This window comes from Erythrolamprus reginae, chromosome Z (genome assembly GCF_031021105.1).
Source record: "Erythrolamprus reginae isolate rEryReg1 chromosome Z, rEryReg1.hap1, whole genome shotgun sequence".
Classification (NCBI taxonomy): Eukaryota; Metazoa; Chordata; class Lepidosauria; order Squamata; family Dipsadidae; genus Erythrolamprus; species Erythrolamprus reginae.
Genome location: NC_091963.1, coordinates 137,696,302 through 137,718,184, shown reverse-complemented (window position 1 = coordinate 137,718,184; position 21,883 = coordinate 137,696,302). Strand labels below are relative to the sequence as shown.

The window sequence follows — 21,883 nt, the reverse complement described above, 5'->3', positions numbered from 1 at the left end:
TCTTTTCCCCCCCCTCCATATACAGACAGACAGCCCCCGAGCATGGGGGGCCCTTTCCAGATTTGTCCATGTATGGCACATCTGCTGATTTATCTCTGCCTTCAACAACCCCAACACACAAAATTCAAAATTCTCTTTTGGGGCATCTTAATTCTAAATACATCTTGACATCCTCCAATCCGTGACAAGACGGGTGCCAGTGAGTAAGCTCGGTTCAGACACCCTAGGCCCGTGAGGAGGCCACGGGGAAGATCTCAACCGCACATCCTTGCTCCGTGGCACGGTTCCTTTCAAACAGCCTGGCAAAGGAGAACGTCCACACCAAGGCAATTTGAAGATTTTAATCAATGGAGCAAAGAGGCTGCTGTGCAGGGTTGGTGGGTGGGAGAAGATCCACATCAAAGGTCAAGCTTTCTCCGGCAAAATAAAACAATTGCATTTTAAGAACATTTGCTCCGCATATTATTTTCAAAGCTAATTGGAGAAGAACAAGAAAGGCAGGGGAGGTGAAGGGGTGTGGTGGGAGGACATATATTGTAAACCAGGGCTAGAAAGGACAAATGCCCAAGATTACAGAGGCAAGGACAGGATTTATTTATTTTTTGTGCCAAGTTCCTAAAAATGTCAGGGTTGTGCAGGGCAGGGGGCATTGAGGAAAAATAGCAGCAGACAGACATTTAAGCACAGAGGATAATAATAATAATAATAATAATAATAATAATAATAATAATAATAATAATAAATGCCATTATAATATTGTTTTTATCGTTGTTGTGAGCCGCCCCAAGTCTTCGGAGAGGGGCGACATACAAATCTAATAAATTGAATTGAATTGAATAATAATAATCATAATAATAATAATAATAATAATAATGACAACGATGACGACAACAACAACAACAACAAGAGAGTTGGAAGGGACCCTGGAGGTCTTCTAGTCCAACCCTCTGCTTAGGCAGGAAACCCTACCTACCAGGATTGTTTTAGACCAGGCGTATACAAAAGAAGTGGGTTCCTCCCAGTTTGAACTTGTTCGCCTGAACTGGTAACAATCCGCTAATGTCACAATGATGTCACCGAATCGGATCAATCGATGAAGGTCCATGAGGGTCGCCCTCTTTTTTAAAGAAATTTAATTTGGGGGTGATTTTTTTCAAGGCTTTTTTCCTTCTGCACATGCGCAGAAGTCGAAAACATCTTGTCTTTGGCCTTTTTTAAAAAAAAAATCTGATTTTTTTTGCTACTGCAGATGCTTGTAACACAAGATAAGTTAGAACCCAACCCTTTGTGTGCAACCTTGGCAACGTTAAGACTCGTGGACTTCAACCCCCAGAATTCCCCAGCCAACCATGTTGGCTGGGGAATTCTGGGAGTGAAAGTCCACAAATCTTAAAAGTTGCCAAGGTTGCACACCCTGATTTCGACTATCACAACCCATGCATAATTACAAGATGAGGTTCTCTGGCCTGATTGTTGGTGGTAGCTTTCCCACCCAACCCACCCCCTCTATATTGTATCCACAACATACCACAACATACTACAGTGTTCCCTCGATTTTCGCGGGTTCGAACTTCGCAAAAAGTCTATACCACTGTTTTTCAAAAATATTAATTAAAAAATATTTTGCTGTTTTTTTTCCTATACCACAGTTTTTCTTGCCCGATGACGTCATATGTCATCACAAAACTTTCATCTGCCTTTAATAAATATTTTTTTAAAAATAAACTTTAATAAATAAACATGGTGAGTAATAATCTAAATGGTTGCTAAGGGAATGGAAAACTGCAATTTAGGGGTTTAAAGTGCTAAGGGAAGACTTGTGATACTGTTCATAGCCAAAAATAGTGTATTTACTACCGCATCTCTACTTTGCGGAAATTCGACTTTCGCAGGCGGTCTCGGAACGCATCCCCCGCGGAAATCGAGGGAACACTGTACTTACTTCCTCACATTGTTGTGTACAGAAACTAGACAATATCTGGATAATTCCATACAAAAAGCCACTCAGGAACCAATGTGCTCGATGGCAGTTGTTCCCATCTATGAAGGAATGTTATCCTGTGGGACCCATAAGCTTCCACCTGCCTCTGGAACAACACTGTTGTTGAAATTAAATCCTGCCGCCCTTCAATACCTGATTCATTTCTTGGATTCTGTGCCAGGATTTTACCTCTGCCCATGATTGTGTATCGAGTAGGACATATTGACTTGACTGTGTTAATTTGTTGTTTTAATTTATCCCTCCCCTCCTCTCCCAACGGGTTATTTTTATTCTTGTTGGAATTGTTTGCAATAATGTTTTTAATCCTTGCGAGCCTCCCCAAGTCACAGTATTGAAGTGGAAGTTGCCAACAAATAAACAAACAAGTTCTTGATTGAAAGGCTGAAGCACAGAGTGGGGGAGGGGGGTAGTGGGGTGGTGGGTGGGTGGGGGAATAAGGACATTTCTCTATTCCTTCCTTCCTTCCTTCTTTCTGATATTCATCTTGGGTGCCTGTGCCTCCTTCGTAAGGGTGGGAAGCGGGCGGAGAGAAGAGGAGCAATTATATCTGAAATGCCACCATGGTCGCCTCGCTCTTCTAACTTCCTCCATTGAACGACAGCCAAAGCTTCGCATCTTCAAAAAAAGGTATTTTATTTTTAAGAGAGTGGGGAGTGAGAAGTAATCCTACACATACACAGCCTCTGTCTCTTTGAAACCAGTTTGGAAGGACTAGCTGTCAAAGCAGAGGAACCATAACGTGAAACAGGTTTGATCAGCGGTGGGTTCTTCCTTTCTTCACTGTTGATTCACTACACAGGGGTGCAAGCACAATGCTAAAAAAACCCAGCTTCTGCACATACACAGAAGCAAAAAACAAGACGGTGTCGCCTATGGACCATCAAGAGCAGACCTGGGCAAGGGGCGCCCCGCCTGCTGTCTGTGACCAGTGGACGGAGGTCGGGGTCCACTCCAGTGCAAGGATGAAAGAGCTCACCGCATCTGCTAGGACTCCTCCGGTTCCTGCTTTCCTGATGAATCATGAGGAAAGCAGTAACCAGAGGAGTCCTGGCAGATGTGGTGAGCTCTTTCATCCTTGCATTGGAGCGGACCCCGACCTCCTACCGAGAGCGGCTGAGCCCAGAAACCACGCAAACACTCCAGCGCAGTGACTGTGGTGCACCGTGTTGCCATAAAGCAAACAATTAGCGGTCTGTAGAATGGGTCTGGGTGTTTAGGTCAGGCCAGGGTCTGGGTCTTTACAGTATTGGGTAGAACTGAGTTAATTATATTAGTCCGGCCCTCTAAAACCATCCCAATTTCTCATGCAGCCCCATGGCAAAATTAATTGCCCATCCCTGACCAAGAGAAACAGTTTAGGGGCATGGCAGGTCTGGATCACTGCTGATTGTAGCTACCCAGGCTGCCAAGTTACTACCGGTTCCATAGAAGGAACCGGTAGTAACCAGGAGGAACCCATCTCTGGACTTGATCCAATGCTATCCACTAAAATGGGAAAGAGGGGGTGTTATGTAAGGTGGTGATATACTGTACAGTAGTCCCTCACCTATCGCTGGTGTTACGTTCCAGACCTGGCCGCAATAGGTGAAATCCGCGATGGGGAATTTATCGACTGATAGTACTTATTTAAGTATTTATATTGTAATTGTTTGGTAAGTTTTCATTGTTTTAAGTGTTTATAAACCCTTCCCACACAGTATTTATTTTAGATACAGTATTTAAATACAGTATTTACAATTTTAGATTTATTTATTTTTTTGAAAAACCTGCCGATCGAGTTCGGCGGGCTGTTTAAATCTGCCGATCGACTTCCTCAGAAACCCGCGATGAAGTGAAGCCGCAGTAGGTGAAGCACGGTATAGCGAGGGACTACTGTATACCCTTTTCTTAAAATGTGGTTTAACATATCTTGAAGGGCTTGGGGATGCCAATGTACAATACAGTATAGTATATACTCTCTCTCTCTCTCTCTCTCTCTCTCTCTCTGTATTTTCAACAGAAAAGACATATAACCCTTCCTTAATACAAAGCTCAAGGGATTAGATACTGTAGCCTAGAGGTTAATTCTCTTCCTTACAAGGCAAAGGCTGCAAGTTCAAATCCCAGTGAGGATATGGCTAGCTGATGAGGCCAGAACAAGGCCGAAATAGATCTATCTTAATCTCCCTTAATTTTCAAATTCAGCAAAAGCATGTGACATATATATGTGTGTGTGTACTGTACAGTAGATTGCTCAACAGTAGTAACTGTGAGAGGGATCTTGGAGTCCTAGTAGACAACCATTTAAATATGAGCCAGCAGTGTGTAGCAGCTGCCAAAAAAGCCAACACACTTCTAGGCTGTATTAACAGAGGGACAGAATCAAGATCATGTGAGGTGTTAATATCACTTTATAAGGCCTTGGTAAGGCCACACTTGGAATACTGCATCCAGTTTTGGTCACCATGATGCAAAAAGGATATTGAGACTCTAGAAAGAGTGCAGAGAAGAGCAACAAAGATAATTAGGAGACTGGAGGCTAAAACAAATGAAGAATGGTTGCAGGAACTGGGTATGGCTAGTTTAATGAAAAGAAGAACCGGCAGGACATGATAGCAGTCTTCCAGTATCTCAGGATTGCCACAAAGAGGAGGGAGTCAACCTATTCTCCAGAGCACCTGAGGGTAGAACAAGAAGCAATGGATGGAAACTAAACAAGGAGAGAAGTAACTTAGAACTAAGGAGAAATTTTCCGACAGTCAGAACAGTTAATCGGTGGAACAGCTTGCCTCCAAAAGTTGTGAATGCCACAACATTGGAAGTTTTTTAAGCAGAGGTTGGATAACCATCTGTCTGAAGTGATATAGGGTTTCCTGCCTAAGCATGGGGTTGGACTAGAAGACCTTCAAGGTCCCTTCCAACTCTGTTGTTGTTATTGTTAACATTGCTGAAGGATGGAAAGATGTCACCTTAAAAAGATCTAAAAGGATAGTGGAGGGACTCAGGATGAAAGAAAGAAGGAAACAAAAATAACCTCCTATGGCATTGGAGGAGCTATGCAAGCCAAGTTTTCCATGAAGGAATATATTCAATTGAACCACCTGCATACATTATGCAAATGTCCTTCACAGCATAATTTATTCAGCCAGCCAAGAGCTCATGCCAGCTGTCCAAGTCTGTTGTTTGAGATTCTTTTACTTCTCTGTCGGTGGTTCCTTGTTGGCCACCAAACAGTAGACGCGTTGGTGAGCTAAATGACCTCGCTGGAAGAGCAGGATTAATTCATCTAGCTTGCTTTTTTGAGTGATAAATAAATAAATTAGCAAGATAAATTAGCAAAACTATGACACTGAAACTCAATGGTATAAACCAAATGTCTTCAAACTTGGCAACTTTAAGACTTGTGGACTTCAACTCCACAAGGCTATGCCGGCTAGAGAATTCTGGGAGCTGAGGTCCACAAGTCCTAAAGTTGCTAAGTTTGAAACCCCTGGCAGTTCATAAGGCCCTGGGATCTATTAAAAAGGGGGTTGGGCTGTCAATTGGCTGACCAGCCCTGGAATAAAAAATGTTCAGTAAAATGAAGGAATATTTTTTTTAAAAACCCATCTCAGACAAAAACTACAGTGCAGTCTTATTTTAACCTTACAATTCATCACCCTTTGCTCAGGACACATAATTTCTCTGACAGTTGGCAGATTCCTTATTTGGAGTCCCCCACTTCCTTGAGTACAACATGGCCCTACACAGAGTTTACACTCAGCATGACACATGACATTTGCTTACAAAACAGAGTGCCATTATCTGAATCAAGCCTGAATCAAGTTTGGAAGAATTGTTGATATGGAGTTAAAAAGACAGGTGGCTAGAGAGATCAGAAGATGTTTTCTAAATATCTAGAAATTCCATTTGCCAAATGTAGGGGGTGCGGTGAGGGGATTCTAAGACTGGCCACCAGTGTTTTGCTGCAAAACCAGGGAGTGCTAGGGCATCTAAGCAACTAAACACAACCTCTAGCGTGGTTGATATTGTCAATTTTTAGTATGCATTGTTAGTCTTTCAGGAATCACTAAGCTTTAATTGCTTTTCCATGAGCAAGAATTCAGGGGACATTCAAACATTCACAGAAATGGAGAAAGATGACAGTGAATCACATACAGTGGTACCTCTACCTAAGAACACCTCTACTTACGAACGTTTCCAGATAAGAACTGGTTGTTCAAGGTTTTTTGCCTCTTCTCAAGAACCATTTTCCACATACAAGCCCGAGCCTCCGAAACTGTAACCAGAAAAGGTGGGGAGAAGCCTCCGTGGGGCCTCTCTGGGAATCTCCTGGGAGGAAACAGGGCATCCACCCACCCTGTGGTTTCCCCAACCGCACACATAGAATAGAATAGAATAGAATAGAATAGAATAGAATAGAATAGAATAGAATAGAATAGAATTTTATTGGCCAAGTGTGCTTGGACAAACAAGGAATTTGTCTTGGTGCATATGCTCTCAGCGTACATAAAATAAAATATACATTTGTCAAGAATCATGTGGTACGACACTTAATGATTGTCATAGGGGTCAAATAAGCAATGAAGAAGCAATATTAATAAAAATTATTTGCTTTTACATTGATTCCTATGGGAAAAATTGCTTCTTACAAACTTTTCTACTTAAGAACCTGGTCATGGAATGAATTAAGTTCGTAAGAGGTACCACTGTATTTTCTTTATCTATCTGTCTGTCTGTCTGTCTGTCTGTCTGTCTGTCTGTCTGTCTGTCTCTCTCTCTCTCTCTCTACCTACCTATCATCTATCTATCTATCTATCTATCTATCTATCTATCTATCTATCTATCTATCTATCTATCTATCTATCTATCTGCTTCCAGATAATACTGGAAGCTCAAGTTAAAATTATATACTTCCCCCTGGAAAAGCTTGACTGCTTCGTAGTTAAGCAAATCTCATGATAATCCAAAGTGGGTTGCTGAACCGAGATTCTGAAATGTATTTACAAAGGCGGTGGGTTTATTAAGAGAGGAGATAACTCCTTAGAGAGAGGAAAAAATATCGGTGTTCACCAACGAAGACTGGCTTGGTTCTAAGCACAACCAAAGACTGTTGCGTGCATTTAGGTAGAGTGAAAGAAAGAAAATAGGGCTATAAATAGCCATAACCATGAAGCTGCTACTTCTCCCCCAAATAACTTTCTTCTTGCCCTTATTTGGATCGCATCCTTGCTTATATTCTTCATTTCTGCATGTGACACCGGGCACAGCTTTCGGCATTTGCAAAAATATACACACGTTTGTGAAGTAAAGATACTCCCCCGCCCCACCTTACGGTGGACTGAGGCAAGTGTTAAACTTTAAGGTGGCTCTTTTAGATACCCTTAGACAGTGATGGTGAACCTATGGCATGGGTGCCGTAGGTAGCACACGGAGCCATATCTGCTAGCACGTAAAGTGTTGCCCTAGCTCAACTCCAATGTGCATGTGTGTGCTGGCCAGGTGATTTTTTGCTCACACAGAGGCTCTGGGAGGGCATTTTTGGCTTCCAGAGTCTCTGGGGCAGTGATGGCAAACCTACGGCACGGGTGCCACAAGTGCCATGCAGAGCCATATCTGTTGGCACTTAAGCTGTTGCCCTAGCTTAGCTGCAGTGTGCACATGTGTGCCGGCCAGATGATTTTTGACTCGCACAGAGCTTCTAAAAGGGTGATTTTGGCTTCCAGAGAGCCTCCAGGGGGATGGGGAAGCCTTTGGAGCCTGGGGAGGACGAAACACAAGCCTACTGGGTCAGAAGTTGGGAAACAGGCCATTTCCAGCCTCCAGAGGACCTCTGGGGGGGGGGAGCTGTTTTTGCCCTCCCCAGACATTGAATTATGGATGTGGGCACTCATGCATACACGATAGCACCAACCCACACTCTTTTGGCACCCGAGGGAAAAAAAGGTTCACCATCACTCCCCTTGGGGGATGGGGGAGGGCGTTTGTACCCTCCATCAGCTCCAGGGAAGTCTTTGGAGCCTGGGGAGGGCGAAACATGAACCTACTGGACCCACCAGGAGTTGAAAAACAGGCCATTTCTGGCTTCCAGAGGGCCTCCAGGGGATGGAGGGAAGGGTTTTTTGCCCTCCCCAGGTATTGAATTATAGGTGTGGGCACTCGTGCATGTGCGATAGCACACCCACACATTATTTTGGTAAAAAAGGTTCGCCATCACTTCCCTAAGATCAAGTCCACTGTGTGGCCAGTGGCTCTGTGAATGAAAGATTATTAGATTTGTGTTAGGTTGTGGCATTCTGCTTTAAGGGCAAAGGGTTAGAAGCCACGAATTTTCCAAAACAATGCCAGAGATGGAATTCGGCATATTACCAAGGATGATAGCAAAGTCACGGCGGCAATGTGACATTGGCCCACAGATCAGTGACACAGAGACTTCCCAGCAAAGTCCTGTGTAATAAATAACCATTTATGGCTTACAGTCAAATAATTCTTCCTGGGCAAGGGGGGAGGGATTTTCTTTGCTTAGTTTATAGTTCGACAAAGGCCTGGTGACAATGCTTCTCATGAAGGGCTCTGCCATTCCTCAAGCAGGGATGGCCAGATGGCAAGCTGCAGGCCACATCCCCCTGCTCTCCAATCACCCTGGTAACTCTTCCCAGATTTTTGAGCCAAGCATGATCAAACATTTGTGCACTATTGCACGAAAGGCACATGATGCAGCAATCTTGCTGAAAGCCAGTGACTCAAAATCGGATCAAACACTTTTGACGATTAGCATTCTCAGGTCTGCAGAGGCAGGCTAACTTTTATCCTGGGCAACAGGTGACCTATAAAGGCTGGGGATTCATGAAAAGCGTTCCCGAGAAGCTGCTTTTAACAGGGTAGGAGTTACACCACTGGATCTCTCCCCACCCCAGCTGTTTTTTTCTCTCTCTCTCTCCCCCAACCACAAACAGCAGTGGTTTCGCAGAATCGGAAGTAAATGACTCTTTCCCTTTTAAACTAGCCAAATTCTGAAAGGGCGAGTCTTGAATCGGGCACTGTCTGGACCAAAAGCAATCAAGTGTTTGTTTGTTTTACACAACTAAGATAACTGGCCACTTCAGAACAGCGCTGAAAAATTCCCACAAACACACTAGTGTGTTTCTGGCCGGCCCCACCTTGCACCAATTCTGGTTTAAATAAACATTTGGTGGTAACAAAAGCCAGGCAAAAATGTTAAAATCAGATGTGAATCCTGTTAGAAATGATATCCACAGTTCGGGTTCTTTTAGTGCAGGTAATCCTTGATTTACAACACTTGGTTTTTAGTGCCAAGATCATGTGATCCCCTTTTGACAAGCAGAGTTAGCATGGAAGCCAGATTCACTTAACAACTGTGTTACTAACTGCAGGGATTCACTTAACGATTGAGCAGGGCAAAATTCACTTAACAAATGTCTCACTTAACAGCAGAAACATTGGACTCAATCATGGGCATAAGTCGAGGACTGCCTCCATTGATTTTCCCCAAAGGACAAACTCTTCCTGTTTTTAATCTTTCTAATTTTAGTTTTTTTTCTTTTATTTTTGCTAACTATACTGCTCAAACAAATAAAGGGAACACTCAAATAACACATCCTAGATCTGAATGAATGAAATATTCTCATTGAATACTTTGTTCTCCACAAAGTTGAATGTGCACAACAGCATGTGAAATTGATTGTCAATCAGTGTTGCTTCCTAAGTGGACAGCTTGATTTCACAGAAGTTTGATTTACTTGGAGTTATATTCTGTTGTTTAAGTGTTTCCTTTATTTTATTTTTTTGAGCAGTGTACGCTGCCTCCCTCCAATTCTTATTTTTCATTTATCACCACTATCGTTCCATCATCTTGGTTTTTATCTAGTATTCTACCATTAGTTATCCTGTTGGTCAAAAAAACCCAAAACCAAACCCACATAGACCAAAGTCAAATTCTTCCATTTTCCAAGAGAGAGCCACTAAGATTAGAAACTTCACTCCATTTTAACTAAAAACTGTGTTATGTAAAACAGACCTTAAAATGGCTTTTCAGAACAGGATAACTTCTCATAAAGTTTTTGCCCACTAACGATAATTACATTAATCACATTTCAGGTGGTGATGAATACAAATATTTCCAGGCTTCTACCCATGATTGTGCCAAAAGAAACAAGGAAAAGAAAGGAAGATAGGAGAGCACAAAGCTCACATAGCTTGATTCACCTAATGTTGAATTATAATCTATAATGTCACAACCAACAGCCTAGCACAGTGATGGTGAACCTTTTTTGGTTTGCACACCAAAAAGATGTGTGTGCATGTGCTGGCACACACGCCAGTGGCCACACCCATTCCCTCCCCCCAATGAATGTGCACCCCCTTGTGCTGCCCCTGCCCATGCACACAACCCCCCCCTGCACGCACGCATGTGCACATGCCTCACTGAAGATGGGGATGTTGAAAAAACGGGCAAACCGGAAGTTCAGAAAAACAGACTTCCAGTTTGCCTGTTGTGCTGGTTTTCCACTCTAGAGCCTTCAGGGAAGCTTCCTGAAGCCCCAGAGTGTGAAAAACATCCCAAAGGGCAAACCAGAAGTTCGGAAAATAGACTTCCGGTTTCCACATTAGGATATCTTTTACACTCTGGAGCCTTCAGGGAAGCTTCCTGAAGCCTCAGAGTGCGATAAACAGCCCAACAGGCAAACCAGAAGTTTGGAAAGTGGGCTTCCGGTTTGCCCATTGGGCTGTTTTTTGCACTCTGAGGCTTCAAGGAAGCTTCCATGAAGCCTCCAGATGGCAAAACGGCCTTCCCCAAAGCCGAAAATAAGCTGTCTAGCATGCATGCTGGAGCTGACATAGGGCAATGCCTCACATGCACTCCAATGTGGTTCCATGTGCCACCTGCCTAGAATTTGTTGACTTAATCTCAGGAAAGCCACTGGGCTGGAAGTCACCTATGGTGAGTAAAAATTCCATTTGTACGTAATCCGCAATTTACAATTCATTTAGTGACTGTTCAAAGTTACGTTACAATGGCACTGGGGAAAAAATAACTTATGACCGTTTTCACACTTACGACCTTTGTAGCATCCCCACAATCAAATGTCATCAAAATTCAAACATGTAGCAACTGGCTCATGCTTACGACTATTGCAGTGTCCCAAGGACACATGATCCCCTTTTGTGACCGTCTCACGAGCAATATCAACCGGGAAGCCAGATTCACTGAACGACCATGTTGCTAATTTGCAGGAGTTCACTTAACAACTGTGGCAAGAAATATTGTAAAATGGGGCAAAACTCACTTCAACAAATGTCCCACTTAACCACGTAAATTTTGGGGCCCGTCATGGTCGTAAGACGAGGGCTACCCGTATTCATTTTATAAACATGAGTACTTAGGATTTCAGGCTAGGTGTATTTCTAAAATTGCTAATTAATTGTATTTTGATGGGGGATCTAGGAAGTAGACATTCGCCTGAGGTGGTAATGCATTTTGTGAAATGCGTTGCACAGTTCTGATGGATTAAAGAGAATTGAACAAGATTTAATTGAGGAGGAGGCTTCTGAGGCCTACAAACCGGGCAGATATGCTAAAGGAGACAACACTTCTCTGCTTTTCCTCTTTTCATCTTTCATCTTGAGACTCTTCATCCCTTAAGAATTAGGAAAGTATCCCACAATAAAGAGACAGAAAACTTTGTAACTCATCCATATGTTTTTCTTTCTTTCTTTCTTTCTTTCTTTCTTTCTTTCTTTCTTTCTTTTTCTTTCCTTTTTTCTCTTCTATTTTCTTTTTCTTCTTTATTTTCATTTCTTTTTCTTTTTTCCTTTCTCTTTTCTTTATTAAGTTCTTTCTTCTTTCTTTCTTTCTCTCTCTTTCCTTCTTCCCTTTCTTTTTTCTTTTTCCTTCTTTCTTTTTCCTTTTTTCCTTTCTTTTTCTTTCTTTCTTTCATTCTTCTTTCTTTCTCTTTTTTCTCTTTCTTTCTTTTTTCTTTTTCCTTTTTGTACAATCTCCCTCTTTATACCAATAACAAGATTCTTGATGCAGGAACCTTTGATCAGACATTTTGATTTGCTTTCCCTACCCAGTGAGGAATATACATAGCCTCAACAGGTAGCCCTTCATCTCCTGTCTTCATACAGCCCATCCCGTGGCCATCATTAAGAGAAATCATTCCACTAGGCATATCCCTAGGACATCCTGAATTACCCTTTAAAGCAACTGGCTCTTCGTTATTTCCTCCCTCTTCAAAGGAACTCAGAATCGGAGCAAGCATATCATTGTTCCCTTAGAAAAACCTGTTTTGCTAATTGGGTTTCAATCTCTCTTAAAGATGCAGGGTTGGGGTTTTTTCGGTATACAGTGATCCCTCGATTTTCGCGATCTTGATCTTCGCGAAACGCTATATCGCGATTTTTCAAAAAATATTAATTAAAAATATTTTCCCACCCGATGACATCACTCTCTTCCTTTCTCATCTTTCTTTCTCTCTCTCTTTCTCTATCTTGCTTCTTCCTCTTTCACACTCTCTTCCTCCCTCTCTCATCTCTTTCTTTCCTTCTCTCTCTTTCTCTATCTCTCCCCCTCTTGCTCTCGAGCGGCGCGTGGGCGGCGGGGAAGACCCAGGGAAGGTTCCTTCGGCCGCCCAGCAGCTGATCTGCTCGGCAGCGCCGCAGCAGCGAGGAGCCGAAGATCCGGGTTTCCCCTTTGCGTGGGCGGCGGGGAAACCCCGATCTTCGGCTCCTCGCTGCTGCGGCGCTGCCGAGCAGATCAGCTGCTGGGCGGCCGAAGGAACCTTCCCTGGGTCTTCCCCGCCGCCCACGCAAAGGGGAAACCCTGATCTTCGGCTCCTCGCTGCTGCGGCGCTGCTGAGCAGATCAGCTGCTGGGCGGCGGAAGGAACCTTCCCTGGGTCTTCCCAGGTGCGGAAGTAAAAACACCATCTGCGCATGCGCGACCGTGGAAAAAAAGGGCACGCATGCACAGATGGTGTTTTTACTTCTGCACCACTATATTGCGAAAAATCGATTATCGTAAGGGGTCTTGGAACGGAACCCTCGCGATAATCGAGGGATCACTGTAATCCTAATGCATTTATTGAGGGTTAACAAGGCAAACTCTGAAAGGATGCAATAATAGGAACTGGTGTTAGGTAAATTTGCACCCAACTCTATTGTCCACTCCACCCCACCTCGGGTGTGTACTTTTAAACCACTCTAAACATGGCACACAGTGTGAACATGTTTACCTCCTATATGCATTCCTGTATTATTTTATGAAAAAAGAAACTGGACCTCCAGAGAACTATGCCACTTGACTGATCCCAAACTAGCTACATGTTCAGTACCTGCAATTAAGCTTCTTGCTCCTGAAAAATGCAGTGCAAATAAAAATTCCCCAGCGCCTCTACTCTCGAGGAATGACTGATGATGGGCTTGTTTTGAATTATTGCATTTCGGATCTAAGTTACAGACGTTTCATTAAAATGTCTGTCTCATGCTCGGAGTGATGGATGAACCGCGAGAATGAGGGAGACAAAGAGTTTGTCTTCCTATCTCCCCATCTTAATGGTGTGTTACCATATTTGATATAGTAACGATCGCTGCTTCCGAGACACCCATGGTCCATCCGCAATTTATTCGTTACATTTAAAAATTAAACACTTGTTTTACCCACAATTTATTTTCCAAAGCACCAAGAGGCAAGACAAGAGACAATGGATGGAAACTAATCAAGGATAGAAGCAACCTGGAATTAAAGGAGAAATTTCCTAACACAAAGGACAATTAACCAGTAGAACAGCTTTGCCTTCAGAAACTGTAGGAGCTTTAACACTGGAAGTTTTTAAAGAAGAGACCGAACAGGCACTTGTCTGAAAGGTTATAGATTCTCCTGCTTGATTCGGATATTGGAATGCAAGACCGCGAAAGTCCCTTCCTGTTCTCTTCTGATTGATCTAAAACTCGTGGTCAATTAGAAAGATGGCTGCAATTTTAACTACAGTGTTCCCTCGATTTTTGTGGGGGATGCGTTCCGAGACTGCCCGCGAAAGTCAAATTTCCGTGAAGTAGAGATGCGGAAGTAAATACACTATTTTTGGCTATGAACAGTATCACAAGCCTTTCCTTAACACTTTAAACCCCTAAACTGCAATTTCTCATTCCCTTAGCAACCATTTAGATTATTACTCACCATGTTTATTTATTAAACTTTATTAAAAAAAATATTTATTAAAGGCGGACGAAAATTTGGCAATGACGTATGACGTCATTGGGTGGGAAAAACTGTGGTATAGGGGGGAAAAACCACAAAGTATTTTTTAATTAATACTTTTGAAAAACCGTGGTATAGTCGTTTCGCGAAGTTTGAACCCGCGAAAATCGAGGGACCACTGTATTTCTTCTTTTGGGTGCCACTATCTTTTATTCCGCACTCCCCTTGCTTTCTCCGTCATTCTTATGGCTTTTTCAAGCTACCTATTCTAAACGTTTGGAACCATTAAGTATGCTATGAAACCAGGGGTGGGTTCCAACTTACCTCGCTGTTGGTTCGCTCTCTCCCATGCTGTGTGGGCACCTGTGCATGCGCAGTAACAACCCCCCCCCCAAAATTAAAATAAACAAAGCAAAAAAAAGATGGCGACCGCACACACAGTGCCAGAACTCGGCTTCTGCGCATGCTCAGAAGGGGAAAAAATTTAAAAATTTAAGAATGAAAGTAAAATTATTTTTTTTAAAAATAGAAAAAAAAGATGGCAGTGCCCACGGACTGGAACCAACCGAACCAGGTTGATGATGTCATCATTATGTCATCAGTGGGTTGCTACCACTTCGAGCAAACCGGTCCAAACCGGGAAGAACCTAACCTTGTATAAAACAGAAGAGAGGATGGACCTGGATTGCTCATTAGCAGCTGCAGTTGGTGTCCAAGTAAGTCAGATGCCGTGCATCCAAACTTATGCACTTAGTCGTGCATGAGTGCACCAGCATGCCTTCCGTCCCCTCCCCTAATGTTTCTTTTTTTTTCCCCTACTAGTACCATTCATATGAATATTATTATATCTAATGTTTCCTCCTATTTTTCCTTGTTACTATTATCATGTATAATAAATATTGTTATATCTTTACATACCTCCAATAGGTACTGTACTTGACAAAACAAACAAACAAATAAATAAAATTAAAATAAATAAAATGAAATAAATATCACCAGGGTTTCTTTAAAAAAAAAAGTCTACCACCATGTTAATGGCTGGAGATGGCCATCTGGAGGTCATATTTCTCCTATCTAAATCAGTGCTGGCTATCTGTTTGCTCCTGAGCTCAGTTCTCAATGTTAAGTCTGTTCCTTAAGGCCTCCGGCGGCTTCTTCTCTTTTGTGTCCAAGAAAATAACTTCCTTTAACCTCTGAGATCTTGCCCTGAGCGTTCCTGTCAAAGGAGATTTGGAAGGTGCTGGGAACACAGCCTTGCCGGCAGCCCCATCGACTTTGTGGCCTCCTGAGAAATCTCACATGAGCTTTTGCAAGGTGAAACCCCCAACCCTCTTTCGTTAGTTTGGTCTAAAGTATCGACATAGATCTGTGTTTATTACAGATGCTGGGACAACAGCGGTGGGGTTTTTTTGTTGTTGTTTAACTGAGCCTGAGATGTTAATATTTGACAGTTGCTATGAGCAAGGAGGAGCTTTCTCAACCACGAGAGGAGAACAGTATGCATCGAACATGACAATAAAGCCCCACAACCATTTATGAAGAAAAACACATACGTTATTCGACTTCAACTCCACCTTCGCCCACCTGTCTTCTTCTCACGCCCTTCACAGTTTTCCCCATTGCCCAAACCCATCCAGTGGGCCTCCTCCCTCCACATTGCCTTCTCTGGGCTTTGTGACACCAACACCCCAACCACCTTCAAATCCTTCCTGAAGACCCTTAACCAAATATATATATATATACAGTATATCTCATCTTCTTCTCCACCTGCCACCTGATTCTCCACCACACCACAGCCATGCGGCTTGCAATTCAGGTTCCAAATGCAGCTGTCCCAGGTGTGTTCATTCAGGGCAGATGGTGAACCTCGGGGAGAAGGTCTTAGGAACATTGTTAGGCCTTAAGAAACAGCCTGGGCCCAGTGGTGAAATCTACTTACCTTCCCTACCAATTCCGGAAGCGCACGCTTTGTGCATGCGCTAAGGGTTAAAAAGAAAAAAGAAAGTGGCGGCATCTGGGTGGGTGGGTGGGCGGAGCCTCACGCTGCTGTCACTACCTGTTCTCTGGAGCCCCTGATGGCCGCCACTATTAGTACGCCCACACCAGGCCGAACCATTAGCATTTCACCCCTGTTTGGGCCCAGAGACCTGCACATGGTGTTCTGTTTGAGGGAATCGGTGGCAGAGGAAGTCACTTCTGGGGTTGCTGGAAGGTAGGAAGGGAGATCAGAGCCAAGGAGACATGTCTGATCCACCGCAAGTACACCTATGAAAACAAACCTGTGGCTGCCCCATGACTGTGGGTTTACTTTTCCTAAGAGACACACTTGGAGCCCAAAGCTGAGTGTCTTTCAGAGGCGTTTAAGAGCCCTTGTCTTGCTACTTTCTGGCACCACAACAAAGTCAGGTTAGATTTTAGAGGCCAGGAAGTGTGTGTGTGTGGGGGGGGGGGTTGTTTCAAGGAAAGGAGAACTTTGGAGACCCAGCTAATTTCTTCTGTTTGGAACATTATCCTGTCGTGAAGATCCGAAGAGCAGAGTTGCGATGCGGGGGGAACTCTAGGAAGGATCTTTCTGGTGGGTCTCAGACATTCAGACTTCTACAAGCTCAAACTCTCTGACTGGTTGGAGCAGGGGGGTGGGGAGTGGGGTATGGACCTCCCATGCCCCCTGCAATGCCCGTGCCCCACCGCCACACGATCTGGGGAGACTGCGTCCTCTTGTGGGCCGATACACACACTGTGAACCACCTCTCTCCCACTCCCCACCTCTCCTGTCTCTGTGTATTTTGGCATACTTTCTCTCCCACCGCATTTGACTGCCAACACTATTAACACCAAGTGCTGGAGAGTGGTAGTGGTGGGGGGTTGGAGTAGAAGGGAGACAGATACACAGAGAGAGAGAGAAAGAGAGAGAGAGAGAGTCACACACATACTCATGCACACAAGCCTTTGGCTCCTGCAGCAAAACCCATCTCCTCCATCATCACCTCCCCACTGCACAACGCACAATGCACCAACGATAAAGCAAACCTCCCATTTCCTCTCGCCCAGCCAGAAGGCTAGGCGGGAACGCTGGGATCTATTCTTCGCTGGCTGGCAAAGGCAGAGAGAGGGAGACACACACACACACACATATTTCAGGGAATGGTGGCGGGGTGGGGGGTTAGGGAGGGCAGCTTTTCTCTTCCTTTGCGAGCTACCCAAAGCTGAATGTGAAGTGGGCCACCCCACATTAACAGCATCCACCCCCCCTGGAAGAGATTCCTAGAAATGGAGCCTTTTACAAGCACATCAATATATATACTGTATATATATATTTATAATCTAAATAGAATAAAGAAGCGGGATAAAGGAGAGGGAGGAGCCGTACATAATATATATATGTGTGTATGTGTGTGTTCTCCACTCTCCACGCACACATACACCCATTAGTCACCAGGATCCTTTTATTGTTGCAGCATCTGCCCTGAATCAATCCTTCCTTCCTTCCTTCCTTCCTTCCTTCCTCCCTCCCTTCCCTTCCCTTCCTTCCCTTCCTTCCTTCCCTCCCTTCCCTTCCTCCCTCCCTCCCTCCCTCCCTCTCTTCCTCTCTTTTCTATTCCTTTTGCCTCCATTGTTTAAAACAAGAACACAAGAAATGCGCGAGGGAAAGAGTGCCTCTGCAGAAGAGAAGAGCATGTGGCATGGTGATTATTGAACATCTCTTTTCGGTGTCTGTCTGCCTGCACATAGGGATGTGTGCGCCTCCCTCTGCTTCACCCATGAGATTAGCACAAATTTAGACCCGGGGAAGGTGGTGGTGGGGGGAAATGAAAAGTAAAAAAGGGAACAAAGTGGAGGAAAGATTTCGGAGAGGGGCGGCATACAAATCTAATAAATAATAATAATAATAATTTTCACCCACCAGTGTGGGTAAAGGGGAAAAAAATAACCTCATGCCACAGGAGTTGCAGATGAATTGTTTTGCAATTCAGTCTCTCTCTCTCTCCCTCTCCCTTCCTCTCTCCCTCTCCCTCTCCCTCTCTCCCTCCCTCCCTTTTTCAAACCTTAACTCAGTGGGACAACCTCCCCAGTCTGCAAGGATCGCCCTTACTCCCCAAACACAAAACAAAATAATGCTCACACTATTTGGCAGAGGCTTTGTCTTGCTAATTATCTTTTAGAGGGGATAGGTAGATTTGGGGGGGGGGGAATAGGTAGATATTTAAAAGCAAAGAGGTGCTAATGAAAGCATGGGGGGGGGAGAACATGAGATCTTAAATTTCCTGCAAACAGATCTGCAAAACGTTCATTCTCTCTTCTTCGCACACATTCCCCCAGAAAAAAAGTATATATTCTTTCAAAGCACAAAAGGAAAAGAAAAAACCCAGAGACAATTAAACTGAGCTCAAAGAGATTGGAATATATCACTACTCAAAAGGTCTCAATTTGGGGGTGCAGCAGATGATGGAGAGGGTGTTTTTTGACGTTCAGGGGTGGGGAAATTCTGCTTTGCTTTTTTACCCCAGATTGCTGACCACCTCATTGGGAGATCAAAGGAAGAGAGTGGATTCTTCTCAGTCACCCTGACCATAAGGTTTCCTTTCCTTTCTTCCCCTTTCCCTTCCTTCCTTCTTTCCTTTCCTTTCTTTCTTCTTCACTTCTTTCCTTTCCTTCTTTCCTTCCTTTCCTCCTTCTTTCCTTTCCTTTTTTCCTTTTCTTCTTCTCTTTCCTTTCCTTCTTTCCTTTCCCCCTTCTTTCCTTTCCTTCTTTCCTTTCACCCTTCTTTCCTTTCCTTCTTTCCTTTCCTCCTTCTTTCCTTTCCTTTTTTCTTTCCCCCCTTCTTTCCTTTCTTCCTTCTTTCCTTTCCTCCTTTCCTTTTCTTTCCTTTCCTCCATTCCTTTCCTCCTTCTGTCCTTTCCCCCTTTCCTTCTTCTTTCCCTTCCTTCTTTCCTTTCCCCCTTCTTTCCTTTCCTTCTTCTTTCCTTTCCTCCTTCTTTCTTTTCCTCCTTCTTTCCTTTCCTTCCCCTCTTTCCTTTCCTTCTTCCAACTTCAGGCTGTGTGACTTTAAAACCCAGACTGCAACGTCTTTAGAGGAATCACTCTATCCGTTCCCTCACTGCTGGAGGCAGGAGAGAGAGAGAGAGAGAATCAAGCCAACCATTTGCTGGCTATCTTCTTCTGCCTTAAATGCAAGCTGCAATTCTCTGGCAGCCAACCTGAAAATAGGTGATCAGGTGGTGGGAGGAAGCGGGCTAAGCCAGCAAGAGGAAGAAGTGTGTGTGTGTGGAGGGGAGGGGGGGTTCGTTCGCGTAGACGAGGCTTGTCTCACAATCTGACGGCAGGGCTGTCCTTTCCGATGTATCGACCGCCACGCTAGTCTCGGGAAATGGCACGGGAGAGATCAGGACAGAGACCAGCCGCTTCGAAAGACTTTCTTTCAAGAAGCTCACCTATCACTGCCAATTGGATTCAACCTTCAGCCCTTGGGGTGGGGGGGGGGGAGCAGGAGGCAAGGAGGAGGATGGGGGAGGAGCAGAGGATGTCTCCAGCCTTCTCCCCAGCAAGATGATGGAGGATGGGGAGTGGGGAGGGGGGGAGAGAGAGAGAGAAAGTTATTTTCCTCCCCCAGACTTGGGGAAGGGGTGGTTTTTAAGGGTGCCTTGCTTCTCTTCCACACCCCTCCTCTTGGGAAGAGGAGAGAGAGAGAGAGAGGGAGAGAGGGAGAGAGAGAGAGAGAGATGGCATGACCTATAAAAAAAATTAGCTGTATACCCTTGTACTGCCTCCCCCTCCAACCGTCCCCTCCTCCCCGCAAGACATTTATAGGTTTAAAGTGGCAGTTTCCCAAAAGAGCTACTTCGCCCCTCTGACTTCCGAGAAAGACATCAGATCTGCAGAAGAGATTTTTTTTCCCCGTAGAACATATATATAAGATAGATAGATATGTGTGTAACATTTTTTTTTTTGCTGATCATGAAAAGGAAGGGAAGACTAGTATAGATCTAATTCCAAGCTTTTTAGCTCTCATCAGCTAGCCATACCTTACCTGGAGATTCGAACCTGGGGGGGGGGGCTGCCTGTAAGGCAGTAGCTTTCACCTCTAGACCACAGGTTCTCGGCTGCCTAGAAGATGATTCTCCCCCCTTCCTCCCCAGGCCCGTGTCTTTCCCCTCCCCACCCCTTCCGCTGGGAATCTGTCTTCTGCTTCTCTTGTAACCCCCCCACCCACCCCCCACCCCGTAGCATTCCGTTTCTCCTTTCCCTTCATCCTAGCGGTCTCTTCTCGGGGGAAATCCTCAACTCTTAGAGAAGGTTCAATAGGAGGATTCTTTGGGGGGGGCATTGGGGGAAGGGGACGAGAGAGATCTCTTGGAAGCTGTTACTAGCACCCCCTCCCCACGAGGGGAAGGGGGGAGAAGAGCCAGACAAGCCCCCCACCCCCGCTCCCGCTCCCACTGGGCTTGAGGTAGGGGAGGAAAATGGAATTGCATCTTACACTTCTCAACTCCTGAGTGCGGTCCTTCATTGCGATTCCTGGGGGTGCTCAGCGGGATGCTCTTCTTCTTCTTTCCCCCCACGCTCTCTGGTGGCACCGGCAGACAGACAGACAGACAGACGCGGGCGGCTGGGGGAGAAGGACCCCTCTTCTTTTGAGGCGGAGGGGGAGAAGGGAAGAGGGGAGGGTCGCTCGCGGTGGATGGATCAACGGAGCTTCCCGGCTCAGCCAAGCTGGGAGAAGAACGGCGCTCTAAGGATGAAGGAAGGTTGGTGCTGATGCAGCAAGGCAGGGTGGGAGAATGCAGGAAAGAGAGAGGGAGGGAGGGAGGGAGAGGGGGAGAGAGAGAGAGAGAGAAAGGCAGGGAGGGAGGGGGAGCAGAGCGGAGAGGCTGAGCATGCTCCCTCCCACTCAAGGGGCCATGGGAGTTGTAGTCTTATTGCCACAGAAGTGAGTGGGGGGTGGGGGAGAGGCATCGTAAGCTGCGTTTTGCTTTGCTTTCTCACGATTTCAAGAATCACCCCACCCTCCCTCTACTTCGCTTTGGAGAAGATGTCTTGAACGGCTTCAGCCAAGATTGACGGTCAATTTCCAGGTTGCAGAATCAATTTGGCAGGGAGAAACCCCTTTGAGAAGCACAATAGGGAAAGTAATTTAAACGATGTCTATAAATATTAGTAAGGGGGGGAGAGAAGCAGCAAGAATTGGTTACTCTCACTTTAACCAGTTCCAAAAGGTACAGTGACTTGGGGGCAACTAGTGACAATCTTAAGTGACCCAAAAGTTTTAATTTAAATAATGGTACTTGAGTTCAAGGCGTTAACACAGTTTTGAAAATAGACCTGCAATTGTCTAGTCCACACACACACAAAAAGGAGCAATGTTTTTTCCTATTCTTCTACAAAGTGGCTGATTCTGATGCATATGATTCTGGAGAAAAACCTTATCAGGGAAAGAACAATTTTGCAGGATGGATCATCACCCACTGAGAATTCTGACGCTGGAATCAGGAAGGTGGGGAGGCCTTGCTAGCATGCTATCAATAGAAACATAGAAGATTGATGGCAGAAAAAGACCTCATGGTCCATCTAGTCTGCCCTTATACTATTTCCTGTATTTTATCTAAGGATGGATATATGTTTATCCCAGGCACGTTTAAATTCAGTTACTGTGGATTTACCAACCAAGGCTGCTGGAAATTTGTT

At 44.6% G+C, this 21,883-nt stretch overlaps 1 protein-coding gene across 2 annotated transcripts in view; it reads right to left on the bottom strand.

The window, feature by feature from the left end:
• STX1B (syntaxin 1B) overlaps nucleotides 1-20,941 on the bottom strand; it is an 89,232-nt gene extending 68,291 nt beyond the window's left edge. For both annotated transcript variants that reach the window (XM_070729693.1, XM_070729692.1), the window contains exon 1: nucleotides 20,679-20,941. In XM_070729693.1, coding sequence (XP_070585794.1) covers nucleotides 20,679-20,708 — 30 coding nt within the window. In that variant the 5' untranslated portion in view covers nucleotides 20,709-20,941. The remainder of the gene's footprint in view (nucleotides 1-20,678) is intronic.
• Between the last annotated feature and the right edge of the window lie 942 nt (nucleotides 20,942-21,883).